Here is a 15,810-nt window from a genome sequence, read left to right as displayed (position 1 = left end):
TCCTCTTCTTCTTCTTCTTCTTCTTCTTCTTCTTCTTCTTCTTCTTCTTCTTCTTCTTCTTCTTCTTCTTCTTCTTCTTTCCTTTCAGTCATGCAAACAAGAAACTGCTGTAGTAGCCTATTGCCTATTTTGGGTAGAATCAGGAAAAATCAAGTTGTGATATGCCATGACTGTTTTGCACAGGTGTTAGTGTAAGAAGAGAACATCATTCCGCTATGAGAATCCCAGATGGCATAGAGTTGAAATTCCCTCTGCATCCTGCACAGCATATGCAGTAGATGGTGTTCTGCTTGTTCCTAAAGAGGTCCAGAGATCTTCATTACAAACTCACCCTACTTTATTGTAATACTATGTATATCATCTTCCCCTTGGGGACAGTCTTTCTCTTGTTTGCTGCTATTTTCTTGGTATATACATTATTCCTTACAATAGCTTCAACTCCATATTTTCTGTGAAGTAATAAATGCAGGCATATTACTTTTTTGCTAAGTATGGTAAGCACATTTAGCTACTTACTGTCTTAATTCCTCCTTCCGGAAAGATTTGGAGATGGTGCAGGGGTTATCTGTTGATATGCAATCCACTGACATCCATTTCTTTTTTTCCATCCCAGTACCTGGCTTCACTTTTCATTACTTTGCCCCTCGTCCTACATACCCTGTATGCACTGAAAACTTTTGACAACACCAAGAGTAGTGAGTTCATTGATGGCACTGAATCTTCCTCTGTCAATGTGGTTGTGCAGCTCATGTCTACCACCAGAGCAATGCTATGTAACCAGGCAGTTCAGGAATCCCATGATGTGAGCTAGTGGTTTCAGTTGTTATTCCTGCTGGCTTGGCTTTGGAAATGGAGAGCACCTTGAGGACAACTTTCCGTTATAGGGCCATTTCTTATATGGCAAGTGGGGAAACCAAGAACATGAGAAGAAAAGTAGAAACCAGTGATTCGCTTAAACCCGGCTGCAAGTTATATGTTATGCATTATCTTTTTATTAATTTGCATATTTGTTTGTTTTGGCAGTGCTGTGGATTGAACCTAGGACCTTGGGCATGGTAGGCAAGTGCTCTACCACTGAAGTAGGCCCCTAGTCACATATTTATCTTCTTAAAATTTATTTTAGTAAGACTAAAATTAAATCTAATTTTGCATGAAGAAACAAGACCTCAGGAAAGTTTAGTTTTCTGCAGATTGTATGAACCACAAGAGATAAAATTAAGAGTCAGCTCAAGATTTTTATTCTTCCAAAGCCTGTGTATTTCTTGGTACCACACTACCTCTGATAGGAAGTTATTAAGGACCTCAACACATAAAGCCAGATCAAAACTACCTAACTAGTCAAGACTGGGTAGCACTCATATCTTCTAATGCCTAGTCTTCTTTATATTATACTTTTTATTCATTTAAATTTTTTATAAAACAATATGATACTAAAGTATCAGCAAAAAGAACCCAAGAAAATCACAATTTCACAATATAGTATATATCTGTGTACATGAATGATGAAAGCAAAGCGGTTTATCTAAAGCATGAAAAAGGAAGGATATTGCATCAATTTTTATGTTAGGGAAGGGTTTTCTCACAGATGTGAAATATTTGATAAAGTACAAAGCACATAAGGGAGTGAAGCATGTGCTCAGAAATATACCTTTGCCAATTTATTAAAGCAATGAAAGTTATAGTCTGTCTATCACAGGCTGACTGGAATGAGATGACAATGATGGTGGTGAAGAATAGAAACCTAAGTGAACTTACCTAGTGCGGATTGGGGGAGATTGTGCTGAATGTATGCCAGTGTGTCTAGGGAAAGCCTTGGGTGAGAGGAGGATCCTGGGTCAGGCATGCAAGATATCAAGATTTGTTCAGCTGCAAGTGTTCCACAGAGGGGAAGGGAGAGGGGTAATGAAGAAATGGCTCGAGTTGTTTCAAAGACATGACGGGAAATCCAACATTTGGAAATAAAGCTCCTGTGGTCTGTCTTCTGCTGGGCTTTGCTAATGGTACCGTGTCATTTGAGACTGCTTAGAGTCGTTATCCACATGAGAAGCCCCCTCCGTCTACCTAGACACTTATCAGCTCCTCTTTATCCCAGCTGACTGACCACCAAATCTTACAAAAATGTCTTTGACTTCACCTTCTACTCTGTTTTCCGTGTCCTATTTCAGCCTCTCATCCTCTCCAGCTAGGATACCCAAGACACCTTCCTAACCTAAGATCCTTCCTGGATCTTCCAGCCTGACTACCTCATACATGATTCAAATTATACCTTTCAAATTGCTTCTAGCAATTCAAATTATACCTTCTCACTTTGAGTCTAATGTCCTCAAATTTCCTTTTGTTTCCTGGAGAAAGCAGACCACGCTTTGAGCAGAGAATGTGGGGCCCTCCACCAGCCCACTACACCCTCCTTCAGAGCAACACAAGGCAGAGACTTTCAGTAGGCAACTGCTGACAGCTCTGCATGCAAGTCATGCTGTTTCTCACACCCATGCCTTTGCTCGAGGTGGTCCCTCTTCCTGCAAAGCATCTTTCACATCTTATACCTGCCTAGTGTTTTTCCCAGAACACTTTTCCCAAAGCACCGAATTGGCTTAGCCCCATCTGTATTTCTGTGCCATGTAGGGACACTCATTCTGGCATTTCTATATTAGCTTTTCTATGTTATGTCTCTCACTGTGTTCTAAGCTCCTCAAAGCCATGCCAATGTCTTATGTGACATGAATGACATGAATGTGATCTGGAAGAAAGTAGAGTGTTCTGTAACACAGTAATGTACAGAAATCCCTTTCAGTCCCCTAATTCTTGACTAAAAGGGGAGAGGTGTGTCCTAATTATCTGTGAGCTCCAGTTCTGTGTAGAGCCTGTTACGGGGTGGAAGTACATTTTCTTTGCCTTATAGGTGTGCTCTATTTAGTACAGATGCAAGTAAATGGTAATAATACAAAGATATATAAATAGATATAGACAGATTTCAGAAAGCTATATTCTTAATTTTGCATAATCTGGCTCTCTAACAGCCAGGAGGAGCCAGTTGTGAGGTCTCTCAGGCATTTATCACTCTCTGTGTCTTCCAAGTTAAGATAGCCTCAGTATGTGGGCAGGTGAAACACTTTTCCCCAGGAGACACAGGCTGCTAGTGGGCACACAGTGTTGTTACAATTACAGGCCATAAAGTATGACAGCCCGGCCCTCGATAATTGCTTCCCTTGGGAATTTCTTGGGGAGCTGCCCACAGAGAGGTGACTCTCCTGCCTGAAAGATGTGAATACTGTGTCCCACTTCTGGGGAATATGCTTCCCAGTAGTCAGGAGAAGGATTGCTCCACACTGTCCAATGCACCCCTGCACACTGACCAGCAAAATGAAGCCTTCCTTGCTCTAGTCCCTCTTTTTGATCCTAAACACAGGTCAATAGCATTGTGAAGTGTTTTGCATCTATTGTCTTAGAAAGCCTTCCACAAATGATGTTTTCTGCTTTGCCTCCCTGCACTCTGACCACAGACTTAAGTATTAATTATGCCATTTAGCATCAATTGCAATTTGTAATAACTCCCTATGACTGTTCCGATCCTTCATAAATAATACTGCCTTAAGGACCCTTTGTTTAGATAATAATGTAATTTTTATAACATTCATAAGCTCCTGTTTTCTTCTTTCCTTCAGGCAGGTAGCTCATCCCACACATACAGCACATGTCTGCTTTAGACTCACTTCTCTTCCTCCTACCCTCATTCCTATCTCTCCACCATCATCATGTTATAGAGAGTCAATGGGGCCTAGAATAAGGAGTCACTGTCCCTGGACCTCCTCACTGTGGCTCTGTGGTTGTGTTTCTTTCTCTGAGTGCAACGCACACTCCTCTCTTCTTTCTAACTATTTTGCTGCTGGCAAGACCTTCTGTTCAGCTAAGTTGAGGGTCAAGAAAACATTGTTGAAGTTACAATTCTCAGTGTCAGGATTTCACCAATGACTCACCTACTTCCTTTTGCCACCCTAGTCCTGAGCGGCTACATTTGATCACAGCAGAGAACTCAAGAAAAAGTTAGAAAAGCGCTGTTCTCCGTGATTAGTTCACCCCTCCTCAGCCTTACAAATTACTTTAGAGTCTCTCTACGGGGAGAAGGAAAAAAAACAAATTAGACTCATTTTGTCTTCCTTAATTGTATTATTTAATTTGGGGGGCAAGGTCCACTATGGCTCAAGGTCCCACCATGTAGTTGAGGGTAACCTTGAGCTCACTATGTAGCCCAGACTAGTCTCAAACTCATGACACTCCTCCTGCCTCAGCCTTTCAAGTACTGGGATTATAGGTATGCACCACTACACTCAGTGGTGATTATTTGAAAGTCTGATTTTCAGCATGAAGTACTTTCTACTTTTATACCATTTTAATTAATTAAATTGCTATTAGGAAATAGGATGTGATCTCATTCCTGAAAAACGTGCCATAAAAACACAACAAAATATGTGTACAAAAAACTAAAATAGCACAGATAAACAGAACTAGTGGATATTGAGAAACAGAACTCAGCATTTGAAGACATAGATGAAGCAAGTCTATAGTTTGAAAGGAAGCTTGAAATAAATATGAGCATTTCTGCTTTGAACAACTATTTTTGTTCTGTGGCCAAATGTTAACCTTCTAATGCATGCATAATACTTTATGAGTGTTTTTCACATGAGTCACTTCACTTGGAAATGGATCTTTCTGACTGAATAAAGAGAGTTCTTTTTGTTCTGTTGTGACCTATGTAGATTTTTTGTAATATTTTACTTTTGCTGTCTTGTTTTTCAGATCCTTACTTAAAAGAGTATTCTTAGAAGTTGTTCCACCTGTGGGAATGTGCTCTTCTCCCTGTCTGCCTCAAGTACCGGGGATTCGTTCGTGATTTGGAAGATCTAGAAGAGTCTCATGTTTTCTGGAGTGGTGCAGACCCAGTTGGGGGAAGAATTTCTAGCTCAGGGTTCCTGCTGCACAGAGGACCATGGCAGCCTCCCGGACAGCCTCACGGTCTCCTCGCGACATCGCCAATGTGATGCAGAGGCTGCAAGGTAAGAACAGAAATTTCTGTGTGTGTGTGTGTGTGTGTGTGTGTGTGTGTGTGTGTGTGTGAAGTATATTTTAAAATTCAAATACCAGGGCCAGGGAGCTAGCTCAATGGCACAGCAACTGCCTGGCAAGAGCAAGGTCCCAAGTTTGATTCCAAGTACAAAAAAACCCAACCAACCAACCAACCAACCAACCAACCAACCAAACAAAAACTCCACTACAAAATCTATCAAAATTGCTTAGATTTTATTCAATTTGATGGAATTATAGTGAGGAATGGAGTTGATGTCCTTTATTTCAATATTTCCAAGGGAATTTGTGTTGTCTTAGGATACTGCTGTCTTTGTGTAGGAAGCAAAGGCAAAGATACAGCTCTGTTTATGCTGCTTATGTCTGAGTTAATGTGATCTGAAGGAACTTTCAGGGTCCAGTTAGGAAACCAAAGCCATTGCCAAATGTGCCAATGCTGTCCACCAAGAATATCAGTAATGATAACACCAGGTCAAGAGGGTCTGAGAGAGGAGGTGACATGATGACACTAAGGATTAGATAGAGTTGGCCTCATCCTGCATCCCTTGTTGCTGCTCTTTCTCTTAAAAGCAAACCACCTTCTAGAAGAGAAAAACAGTGAAATGCTTGGGCAACTACTAGGTGAACTCCCTTTGTTAGTTTTCTCTAAGCATGTTTAGTCTTTAAACCGTAAGCCTGCTATCACCTGTAGCTATATTAAGGTGCTGCTTCTTTGTCGTAATTCCAATGGCCAGTGGCCCCCGCCCATGCTTTAAATATATAGCTTTAGGATACAGAATTTCTAAATTTAATGAAAAAAGATAAACTTTCATAACAAAATAATAGAAGAAGGGGAATTTTTACATTGCATGATGTTATCTTCAAAGTAGCTAATGAGAATATAAGATATGGGCACTAAAAGTTCTCAACAGATATTAGCACAAACCTGCCTTTTCAGTGAACTAAGAGACACTAAATTACTTGCCAAATTTCCCAATTTTGAAAGGTTTTTCTCTCATGTCTGTCAAGAAATTGGAAAAATAATCTTACAGTTTGTCTTTTTAAGCACTGTAGTAGCTCCAGCAAGTTATCATTGTGATTTTGTACTGTGGATATTGTGTGAATCCATGAGGAACCTGGTTTCTTTGCTTGCAGCGGATCTGAAGGGCAAAGCAGGAGAAGCCAGTTAAGGATTCTTGACTTTCAGAAAAGAGACCCAGCACTTCAAGCTGGATGTTTATGGCCCACGTCAGGCTCTTAGATCCAGAACATCAGGCAGTGGAACTGGGTCTGGATCAACTCCTCTGTGTCAAATCAGGGACCCCCAAATGACTGAAATGTTCTGACTCAAGTGAACCATTCCTTCTGCTCACCTTCCCCAGGTTGCTGTGTCATGCCTCAGCAGTGGATGATATTTGTTTCCCATTTATTGTTATGTGCAGAAAAAAATCTGTGTTAAATAGAACAACTGATTTTTGTCGAATGTGCAATGATAGAACTTTTCTCCAGTTCTCTGGCTGGGTCTGTTCTGTACCAGGCCTCTTGGTAGAAGTTGTGCACCTTGATTTGGGTAGCTGGGGCCCTGAATTTGAGTTAGTTCCTCTGTGCTTCACTGTTTTTCTCAGAGCAAATTACTGAGTCATTCCATTCCTCAGTAGTACCATCTATGCATGATGGCAAAGCAGTCTACAGGGAGGGAAGATAATACAGATCATAGAGCAGATTTTCCCATGAGTTTGTTAAATGTGAACATTCTCCAGACAAAATACAAGCACATAATGAAAATAAAGGAAAGTGGTAAAAAGAACATTTGAAAGGACTGAGTCAGAATGCAACTGCTGCACAAGATGACTCTTTCTCTTCTTTGTTGGAATGTCCTTTCATTAAGGCCAAAGTCACTGGTGAGCAGAGATGGAGAGTACTGGTGCCCTGGGCTTTATCCTAAATGTTTTATACTGCTGTTTAACTGAGTTTCCTTGAGAACTGTGCCAAGTGAAAGAAAGAGCAGGAGCCCTTAGCATTGTGCTATGATGCTCAGTGAGGAACTATTTAGATGGCTTTATAGACAAGTCCTAGGATGAGGGGAGCTATAAAGCAGGCAGAGGAAACTCTGGGGAAGGCACAGCCTGATAATTTGTTGCAAAACTTTCTTACAAATTTTTTCTTTCCCTTTTCTTTCCCCTCCCTCTCTTCTCCCATCTCTCCTTCCTTCCCCTCCTTTTCATACCTTCTCTTTTCCTCTCCCCTCATCTTTCTTTTTCCTTTTCCTTTTGTGGTACTGGGACTTGAACTCAGGGCCCTCTCACCAAGCTATATCATTGGCACTTTTTGGTTTTTGTTGGGGTTTTTTGAGACTTAAATTGCCTCAGCTGACCATCAACTCACCATCTTCCTGCCTCAGGCTCTTGAGTCACTGAGACTGTATATATGCACGCCATACCTAGCCAGTTTTCTTCTAATTATGCAAATTTTTGGAAGAACATTAATGATCTTATGTATTTATGTTGTGTAAACCCAGCCATTTTATTACATAGTGAAATGACTATTCTAACTGTTTTCCATGAAAGAAAGATAATAACAAGTCAGAATACTAAAAAAGAACAGTAAGCCTTATAATTCAGAAAATGATAGAAGTATTTTGTGTATATAGATTACTAATAGCCACAAATGTAAGGTCTGCCCCGCTATAAAATGGGACGCATGTGGCCTGCAACAGTGGAAGCAAAGGCCGGTGGCAGGAAGTGGGTGTGCCTGGTGACAGATCTACCTGCTAGTTCTCTCTGCTGACTCAGCCGGCCAGGTGCTGTTCTCCAGAGGTGAGTTGTTCCTCCTCACCATGGTTCTCTGCTTAAACAGGGGTCAGCGCTTCCAGACAGTGGAGACCTGGCATTCACCCAGAGTCTTTTGAAGCCTTGCTTACCTGCTCTAAAATCCATATAGGTGACCGAGAGCCTAATAAATTGAGGGCCTGGCAGCCCAGCTAATTAATACAATTGAAAAAAGCTAAGTCTATGAGCTTAAATAAAACCATACTTGCTGTTTTCAAAATTCAAATCCATAAGAGCATTCTTCTTGGTCTTCTTTCATTGCCTGGATAGATGAGTAGCTAACAGTATTTTGCCCCTGTTCTTGGCTCATTGTCGTTTAAGAACCATCAATAAGTGATAAAGAGCATGCAGCTTTAAGTAATGCCAACATACCATTACTCTCCAGTTTATTTAGTCTGCTACTATAATTGTTGACTTTTTTTTTTGTGCTTTTAATTTGTATTCCCAGTACTAGGAATTTCAAGCTCACACACAGATTGCTACGCAATTTAGTTGCTACTGTAGCAGTTTAATACTCCACCTTTGCCAATATTTGTGCTTGTTTGAGCCTAATGTTTTAGGCCGGGATCCTAAATTATGGATGAATTGTCAGACTGCAATGCGGAGTTTCAGTTGCTTGTAAGAATAATGAATGTTTCTGTAGCTTAATCAATTTCAATAGAAGCTTAAAAGCAAGTACGGAAAATAGTGTAATATAAGGATATTAATCTTTAAATGCTCCTAATTAGTGTGTCTATTTTTTGCTTTTAAGTGCTGAGAAGATCCATTTAATAGGTGGCTTATGGAATCATTTCAGATTTAGGTCACATCAAAGAAAATAAGTTTTTAGGTTATAAATTCTTTAAGATAATGGCTGTATTTGAAAATTCTTTGTAAAGTTTCGTAGTGTTTCTGAATATCATTTACTTAAAAGTATTAATTGAATGATTTTTTTACTGACCAGTTTTCATTTGAATATAATATATTAAACATTATAGATTTTTGGGTCACCATACCAGTGTTAGTTCTTATATGATAGGGTGACATCAATGCAAATGGTAAGTGGCAGAAAAAAATGCAACAGGGTGTGGAACGGCGTCATATAGAGCAATTTAATTTTAAAGAAGCAGCATTATCTGCAGCAAAGGTCAAATTTTGATTTCTAAGTCTTTGAAGGCAAACCAAGAAAGCATTTTTTTACTGTTAGAGATACATCTATAAAATTTGTCAACTATTTCATAGAAGATAATCATGCCCTTTTCTTAAAAAGGTTTTATAGGACATTTTAAATCACTTTTGCTTACATAGAGTATTTATGTAATAGTTTATTGCAACATAAAAGAAAGCCTCAAATGAAAAATTTTGCTTAAAAATAATAAAATAATAATAAATAATAAAAATGTAACTTTCTTGTAGTCTAAACTCAGTAGCTATGAACATAGCTTAGTAAAGAAAACTCTGCATCTTCTAATTTTGTATAGTGCCCTGAGAGATTATGTTTTATATTTTATTACTCTGATTTAATGACCTTTCTTATGAAACCATAAAACTGTGTCAAATTCCCATTAATTTTATTTAGGCTGAAATTCTCCTTTGGGTTTAATCTCTCTCTTTTTACGTGAATGATGAGTGACAGGGCTTCAAATTTCAATTAACACCAAACAAGAATAATTTCTACATATTTTGGAATATCATCATTAAATAAATATTTGACAATAAGCGAATAAATCATGATCCATTAATTAATGATAAAATTAGTCCGGACATATGAAAGCAAAAGAAGAAACTGTTTCAGTTGGTGTTGCTTTGTCTGGGTTGATTTGAAGAAATAAGTGAATTCTGTTTTTAATCAGAATAATGTTTTGAACATAAAGTCACTGGAAGAACACACTTTCCACCTGGATGTGTTATTACACTGACCTCTCAGATGTGTCTGTGTTGTTCTTACAGAGAAGAGCTGTAGATGAAGCTTCCTTCCCTAGGATAGATTCCTTGTCAGTATCCTTGCAGATGCTTTAAAGTGTTTACTTCTGTGTGATTCATAGTCCTGCAAACCCTTCTACGCACAGAGCTGTTTTGTCCACTGTGATACATAAAGCACCTTGGACCTTCTGATTTTCAGTGACCTACATAATACCAACTGTCAAATAGCAAAGGAAAGCAGATAAATCAGAAATAACAAATACCAATGCTGTGGCAATTAGTTAAATGTGAATCAAATCACTTCAAGATTATGTTTGTGCAAATATATTCACATGGAGTATGGGTAGAATTTATTGCACTTGTTTTAGTGTGTGGCAGGGCTCCAAAAGGAAGCGTGCCTGAGCCCACAACATGAAGCTAAAGCATCCCTTCCATCATAGTTTCTCAGTGGGAGTTGTTTTTGCTCTTTTTACTACTTATCCTTGACCTTCCAGTTAAAGTCTTGGTGATCTGCCTAGCCTCTTTAGTCTATCTTTCGAAAGTGTCACTAGACAGTTTGGCACTTTAATCTCCCATACATGCAAAATATGATCAGATTATACAATAGAATATATCAAGTTTGAAAAAAATTTTACAATAAAAGACACATTGCCACGCAAAATATCCTGCTTCCTTCACTACACTTGTCCCATCATTTCTTGTCACTTTCTGAAGCAATTCTAGAGGTATAGTTCCATGAGTGTGTTTATGAAGTATGATAAAAAAAAACAGTGAATGCTCAGCTGAGTGCCGTCCATAAAGGCAGGCTCACAAAAACGTTCTAGTGTGTTCTCATTCATCTTACTCTCAGATACAGCCTCATTTGACATCTGCTTCTTCCCCCAAATCAGAATGACCATGAAAGGTCAACCTGTGAACCCAATCAGAACAACCAGACTTCCACAACAGCACAACTAAAGAGACTCAGGAAAGAGGACTTCCGGAGCTGCTTCTGAAAGTGGCAAGAATGATGGGATAAAAGTGGCAATTAATGGCAATATATCTTTCACTGTAGTACATTAATTTTTTTAACATTCACAATATTTTTTTTATCACACCTTGTATTCCATATTTAAACCAATGACACAATTTGCCAGGCTCTGAGGATGCATTGCGACTTTGCCTCCTTCTGAGGAATCTTCAGAAATGAGCTCAATTCAGGGCTCCTTAACTGGGCTTATCCTCCAAGCCTAATTTCAGTGTGACTTTCTCAGTGAGGGCTGTATCAGCAAAATGACAAAAAATTCCCTCTCCTCCCTGTGAGGCCCTCTATCACTGTGCAGCCCTATTAGGGCTGTAATCTAGTGTTGCTTTGCATTACGTTACATGTACACATCAAGTCATCCACTGTATATAAACTGACCCAAGTAGAAGTTGGGTCAGTTTCTCATTTCTGACCTCTGTACTATCTAGCACAGTGCACTTCATAATGTCAGTGCCTTGTATTTGTTGAGTCCTAATATAAAGATAATATCATGTTGATTTTCAATAGGTAAAGCTAGGGAACCCGGAGGAAGGCTATGTTAGTAAGACAAGAGACAATCATGCATACATAGCAAAGAGTAGTTGGGGAAAAAGAAGACATTTGTGAAAGTATGACCAAAATAATTGTCTGATGAATTGGATGTGACGTATGAGAGAAAAGGTTGAAGGTCAGTCCTCCTGCTATTCATTCAGAAATTGGTAAAGATAATTAGAGTAAACAGGGATGAGGAAAATATCCCAGAGATTTTTGAGGCACGGTGACACATGCCTGTAAACCCAGCACTTGGAGGCTGAGGTAGTAGGAATGCCATGAGTTTGAGGCCAGCTTGGAAGACATAGTGAGTTCAAATCCAGGTTTGACTAAATAGCAAGCTCTTATAATGAAAAAAACAACCAAACAACAATTCCAGAATTTATTTTGCACATGTTATGTTTTGGATACTTAATGGCTATCCCAGAAAGGATAAGCATAGAGATGGAGGGAGACAGCACAACTGGAAAAAAAAAACCCAGAAAAACAGAGATAAGACCCAACAGTAATTATATTTAAAGTCATGGGACCAGTTGATACCACTGGAGAAGGGAGGAGAGTCAGAAAAAAGAAGATATTTGTATAGGTCATTCAATATCATAGGGGTGGAGAACATCAAGGGCTCCACATGTGGGCTTACGACGCCCCGCCAACTGTGGGAGAAAGACAGGACAGGGAAGGGAGGTCTGGAAGCCAAGCGAAGAATGAGTGCGAAGAGGGAGTGATGATCAACTGTGTTTAGTACTCACGTTTATGTGTGCTCGCTTTGCCATGCTTACTATCTAACAGGTTATTAGTACTTCATGAACACATCAGGCCTGAGAAGGAGCAGTTGCCCATATTACTAAATCCTTTCTGGGAGAAGGAAGAATGGTTTTGTGTTTTGACCCAAAGGAGCTGGAGTTGCAAGGTTCTCTGAAGTTGACTGGATAAGAGCAACTCCTCAATAACTGATTCATATAATTCTGCACTTTGTATAGCTAGCAAGCAAGAGAGGTCTGAAATCAAGTAGTGTCTTACTTGGGTACTGTGTAGTCTTTTATCTCTGTGGAGCTGAGGGCTCTGCTATGAACTGAGGCTGAAATCTGTGCAGCTGATAGTGCCATTGGAGACATCCCTCCTGTTTTCTGTACATCTCCTCCACTCAGACATCTCTACTTTCACCCCTGGATTATCCTTCTAGCAAAACTAGTGGCAATCCTCATCTTTTAAATTATGAAGCCAGTGACATTGATCTTTTTCCTCTGGTCATTGTTTAATTCGCTCTTGAAAGACACGGTTAATGAAAAGAGAAAGTATGACAGTACACGTGTTAGAATCATTTGAACCATTGAAAACACTGCAGCATTTCCTCTCTTGAAGATACCCTGCAGATAGACCACAACTAGAGCAGGATGCCTGTGTTTGCATTTGGGAAACGATCAGTCACTGTGTTGGTCACTGTTCCATTCTGCTTGTGTTGGATCTGACCTGGGACATTAGGTTGGTCTCTGTAAAAATGAATGAAGATTCATAACCCTTACTGTCCTCCCGATGTGCATAACTTAAGACAATAAACATTTATAAACAGGAAGAATCGGAACACTACATTTCATGAGAAATCTCTCCTATATCTTATGAGATACAATAAAACATTCAAATTTTAGAATACCTATTTTCTCTTTTATTTTCTTTCAGCTTGAGAATGCTACACGTTCTTTTTGAGTACTCCCACCTAAGAGCCTAGGAACACAGTTTCTCCTATTGTTTTTTCCTGGTACTGGGGAGCAAACTCAAGACCTTGCACTTGCCAAGCAGGTGCTTACGCTTCTGAGCTGTGTCCAGGGCCCACTAGTTTCTACTGTTTGAAAGACCTTCTGTAGTTTAAGCAGTTATTAAACATAGATCTTCAGTTAGCCGTGCACTCACTTAAGTGGTTGATAAGTTTCTATGGGAGAATATATGCTGGTTTTCCATAATGCAGGTGATGGCTTGTTTGTTTATTTTCAAATAAGTAAATGGAAACATCTGAAGGCTGGTGGTGACTGCTTGAAAGAGATTCAGCAACACTTGACCCATAAATGATTTTGAGTTCTTTGGAAGGAATGAAATTTGCTAAAGTATTTTAAAAATGGTTTCTATGGTAACCTTTTTTTTTATTTTGCCACCATTGTTCACAATGACCTCTTGGATTAAAAACAAACAGTTCTTTCCACTACTGATATTAATCTTTAGTGTTTAGTAAACACTGCTCTCCACCCAAGTTAAGAAGTTATTTACCTCGATTATTCAATTGCTCTATATTTGTTCTCTTCCTGTCTCCTTAGTGTGTCACACCACACATTGTTCCCATGACATTTGAATCCCTTTTATCTCTTTAGCCTTTATAATTCTGTGACTTGTTCCCTGGCTTAGGAAGAGTTGTGAGATTCCCAGGAATTATGTCATTTTTGTTGTTGCCCTTTGTGATCATCCTTGCTGTTTGCTGTTGTTACATATGATGAGCCACAGTGTTTATCTTGCCAAGACTTACACTACCCACATACCCATAACCTGTATTTTCAATTTCTTTACTGAGAGTTTGGGCGTGTTACCTCATTTTAATCCAATTGTGGCTGAGAGTAGTAGTCACTGCTTCAGTGATCAATAAAGGTTGTAGAATTCATGCATGATGGAGTTCACCTAGATGTCCCCTCTGTATTATAGATCACTCAGAATAGCACTTCATGGCTCCCCCTTCCCAACCACTTGCTGCCATCTTCAGGACAGACTTACGCCCGAAAGGAACTCCATTGTCTGAGTCCTACAACTCTTCCTGTCTTCCTTTCTCTTAACATGCCCCCACAAGAGACTATGTTGCTTCAGCCTTCCTTTTTTTTTTTTTTTTTTTTCTTTTAAAGTTGCTCTTTATTTAGCATGAACCGGAGAGGTTTATAAATGATTTGCACCTATGCCTTCTAATTATGTTCAAAACAGGTTTTTAAAATTCCAGGTGTTGTTTAACACATTGTGGATTAAATTTATGGAAGTGCCACTTTTACTTGGTTCCAAAGGTGGAATCTTAAGCCACAATCACCTTAGCAGAGGTTAACTTCTCCATTTTCAGAGAGCACTCAGGTGACTTCTACCACCCAAGACAACTGTCTGATTAGGAAATTCCAAGACTGGGTGTGGTGGTGCATGTCTGTAATCCCAGCTCTTGGGAGGCTGTAAACAGGCAGATCACTATGAGTCTGATCTAGTAGTGAGACCCTAAACACTCTGTAGACCCTGCCCTAAAAAAAAAAAAAAAAAAAAAAAAAAAGTAAATTCTGGCAAAGATTGCCTTTCACCAGTGTGAGTGGGATTGGAAATAGGCTGCATATCTGAGGCTGCAGGGGCCTGTGAGGAAAGCTCTATCCTATAGAAAGTCCCCTGGGACCCTGTCCACTTTCCTCATTTCAACTCCCTTAACATAGAACCCGCTGCCAATTCAGCCTGTCAGGGGAAAGTTACAGTTCAGTGAGGTAATCTGGTAAATCGAAAGACCCTTAAAGACTTAAGAATGCAAAAATACAATGGCAGAATTCCATAAAAAGATTATTTTGATTAGGGACTGAGAAGGGTTCTCAGAGATAAGACAGGTCCTATTTCCTGGCTCTAGGGATAAAGTTGGAAAATCACCAAATGGTCCAAAACTGCTGATAAACACTGTCCAGTTGCGTACTCTGAGATCACATGCAGTAGAAGCAATTGAGAAATTTCTAACTCTTTTACTAACTCTTTTATCATAATGTCATTTTTCAGATTCAGAATCAAATATGAGATTGGCATTGCTCCATCCTTTTTTTCATTCTATTAAACATTTAATCTTCCCTAAATATGACCATATGCATGCTTACATCCTTACATGGTGATAATATGTGATAATATTCATTTTTCTAAATTGGTTGTGTTACTTTTGCAAAAAAATTTTTTTCTTTTCCATAATTTTATTGAGAGACAAATAGCAATGAGACAGTTTCAAATCAAATTGGTAGGACGGTTTCAATAATTAACACATTGCTTACTCAGTAATTATTTGCTGTACAAGATACAGACATGATATCCTACTTACAAACACCATTGGAACAATTCCCTCTATTAAGAGAATGCAGCTATATGTCTATCCTAACCATTTTGAATACACAGATACAAATGGACATTCACCTGTATCCCCTTTTTTGTTTAGTTCCTTCATTTGAATATTATAGGTGTGTTAACTCAGCAAAATATTCTAAAAGAGTCCAGTAGTCCGTAATAGTATTACATCTTCCACTTCACTGGCAATGTCAGAAATTGTTGACCTGAGTCCCCTACAGCTCAACATAACACCATGGCTCTATTTTTTATACTTCATTTTTATACTTTTCTGCTGTATGGTTAAGACCAAGATAAAGCAAGACCTATGCAACAAGAATTGTAGCTTTTGGATCTGATAAGTTCCATCAAATCCCCTCAGGATTTATC

General features: G+C 39.1%; 1 protein-coding gene across 1 annotated transcript in view; it reads left to right on the top strand.

Moving 5' to 3' along the window:
• Syne1 (spectrin repeat containing nuclear envelope protein 1) overlaps positions 1–15,810 on the top strand; it is a 564,055-nt gene that overhangs the window by 2,956 nt on the left and 545,289 nt on the right. The window contains 1 exon segment of the mRNA XM_023706255.1: positions 4,795–5,051. Coding sequence (XP_023562023.1) covers positions 4,985–5,051 — 67 coding nt within the window. The 5' untranslated portion in view covers positions 4,795–4,984.

This window comes from Octodon degus, unplaced genomic scaffold (assembly GCF_000260255.1).
Source record: "Octodon degus isolate 3935 unplaced genomic scaffold, OctDeg1.0 scaffold00246, whole genome shotgun sequence".
Lineage (NCBI taxonomy): Eukaryota > Metazoa > Chordata > Mammalia > Rodentia > Octodontidae > Octodon > Octodon degus.
The sequence above is the reverse complement of the archived record's forward strand: the minus strand, read 5'-3'. Positions and strand labels throughout refer to the sequence as shown.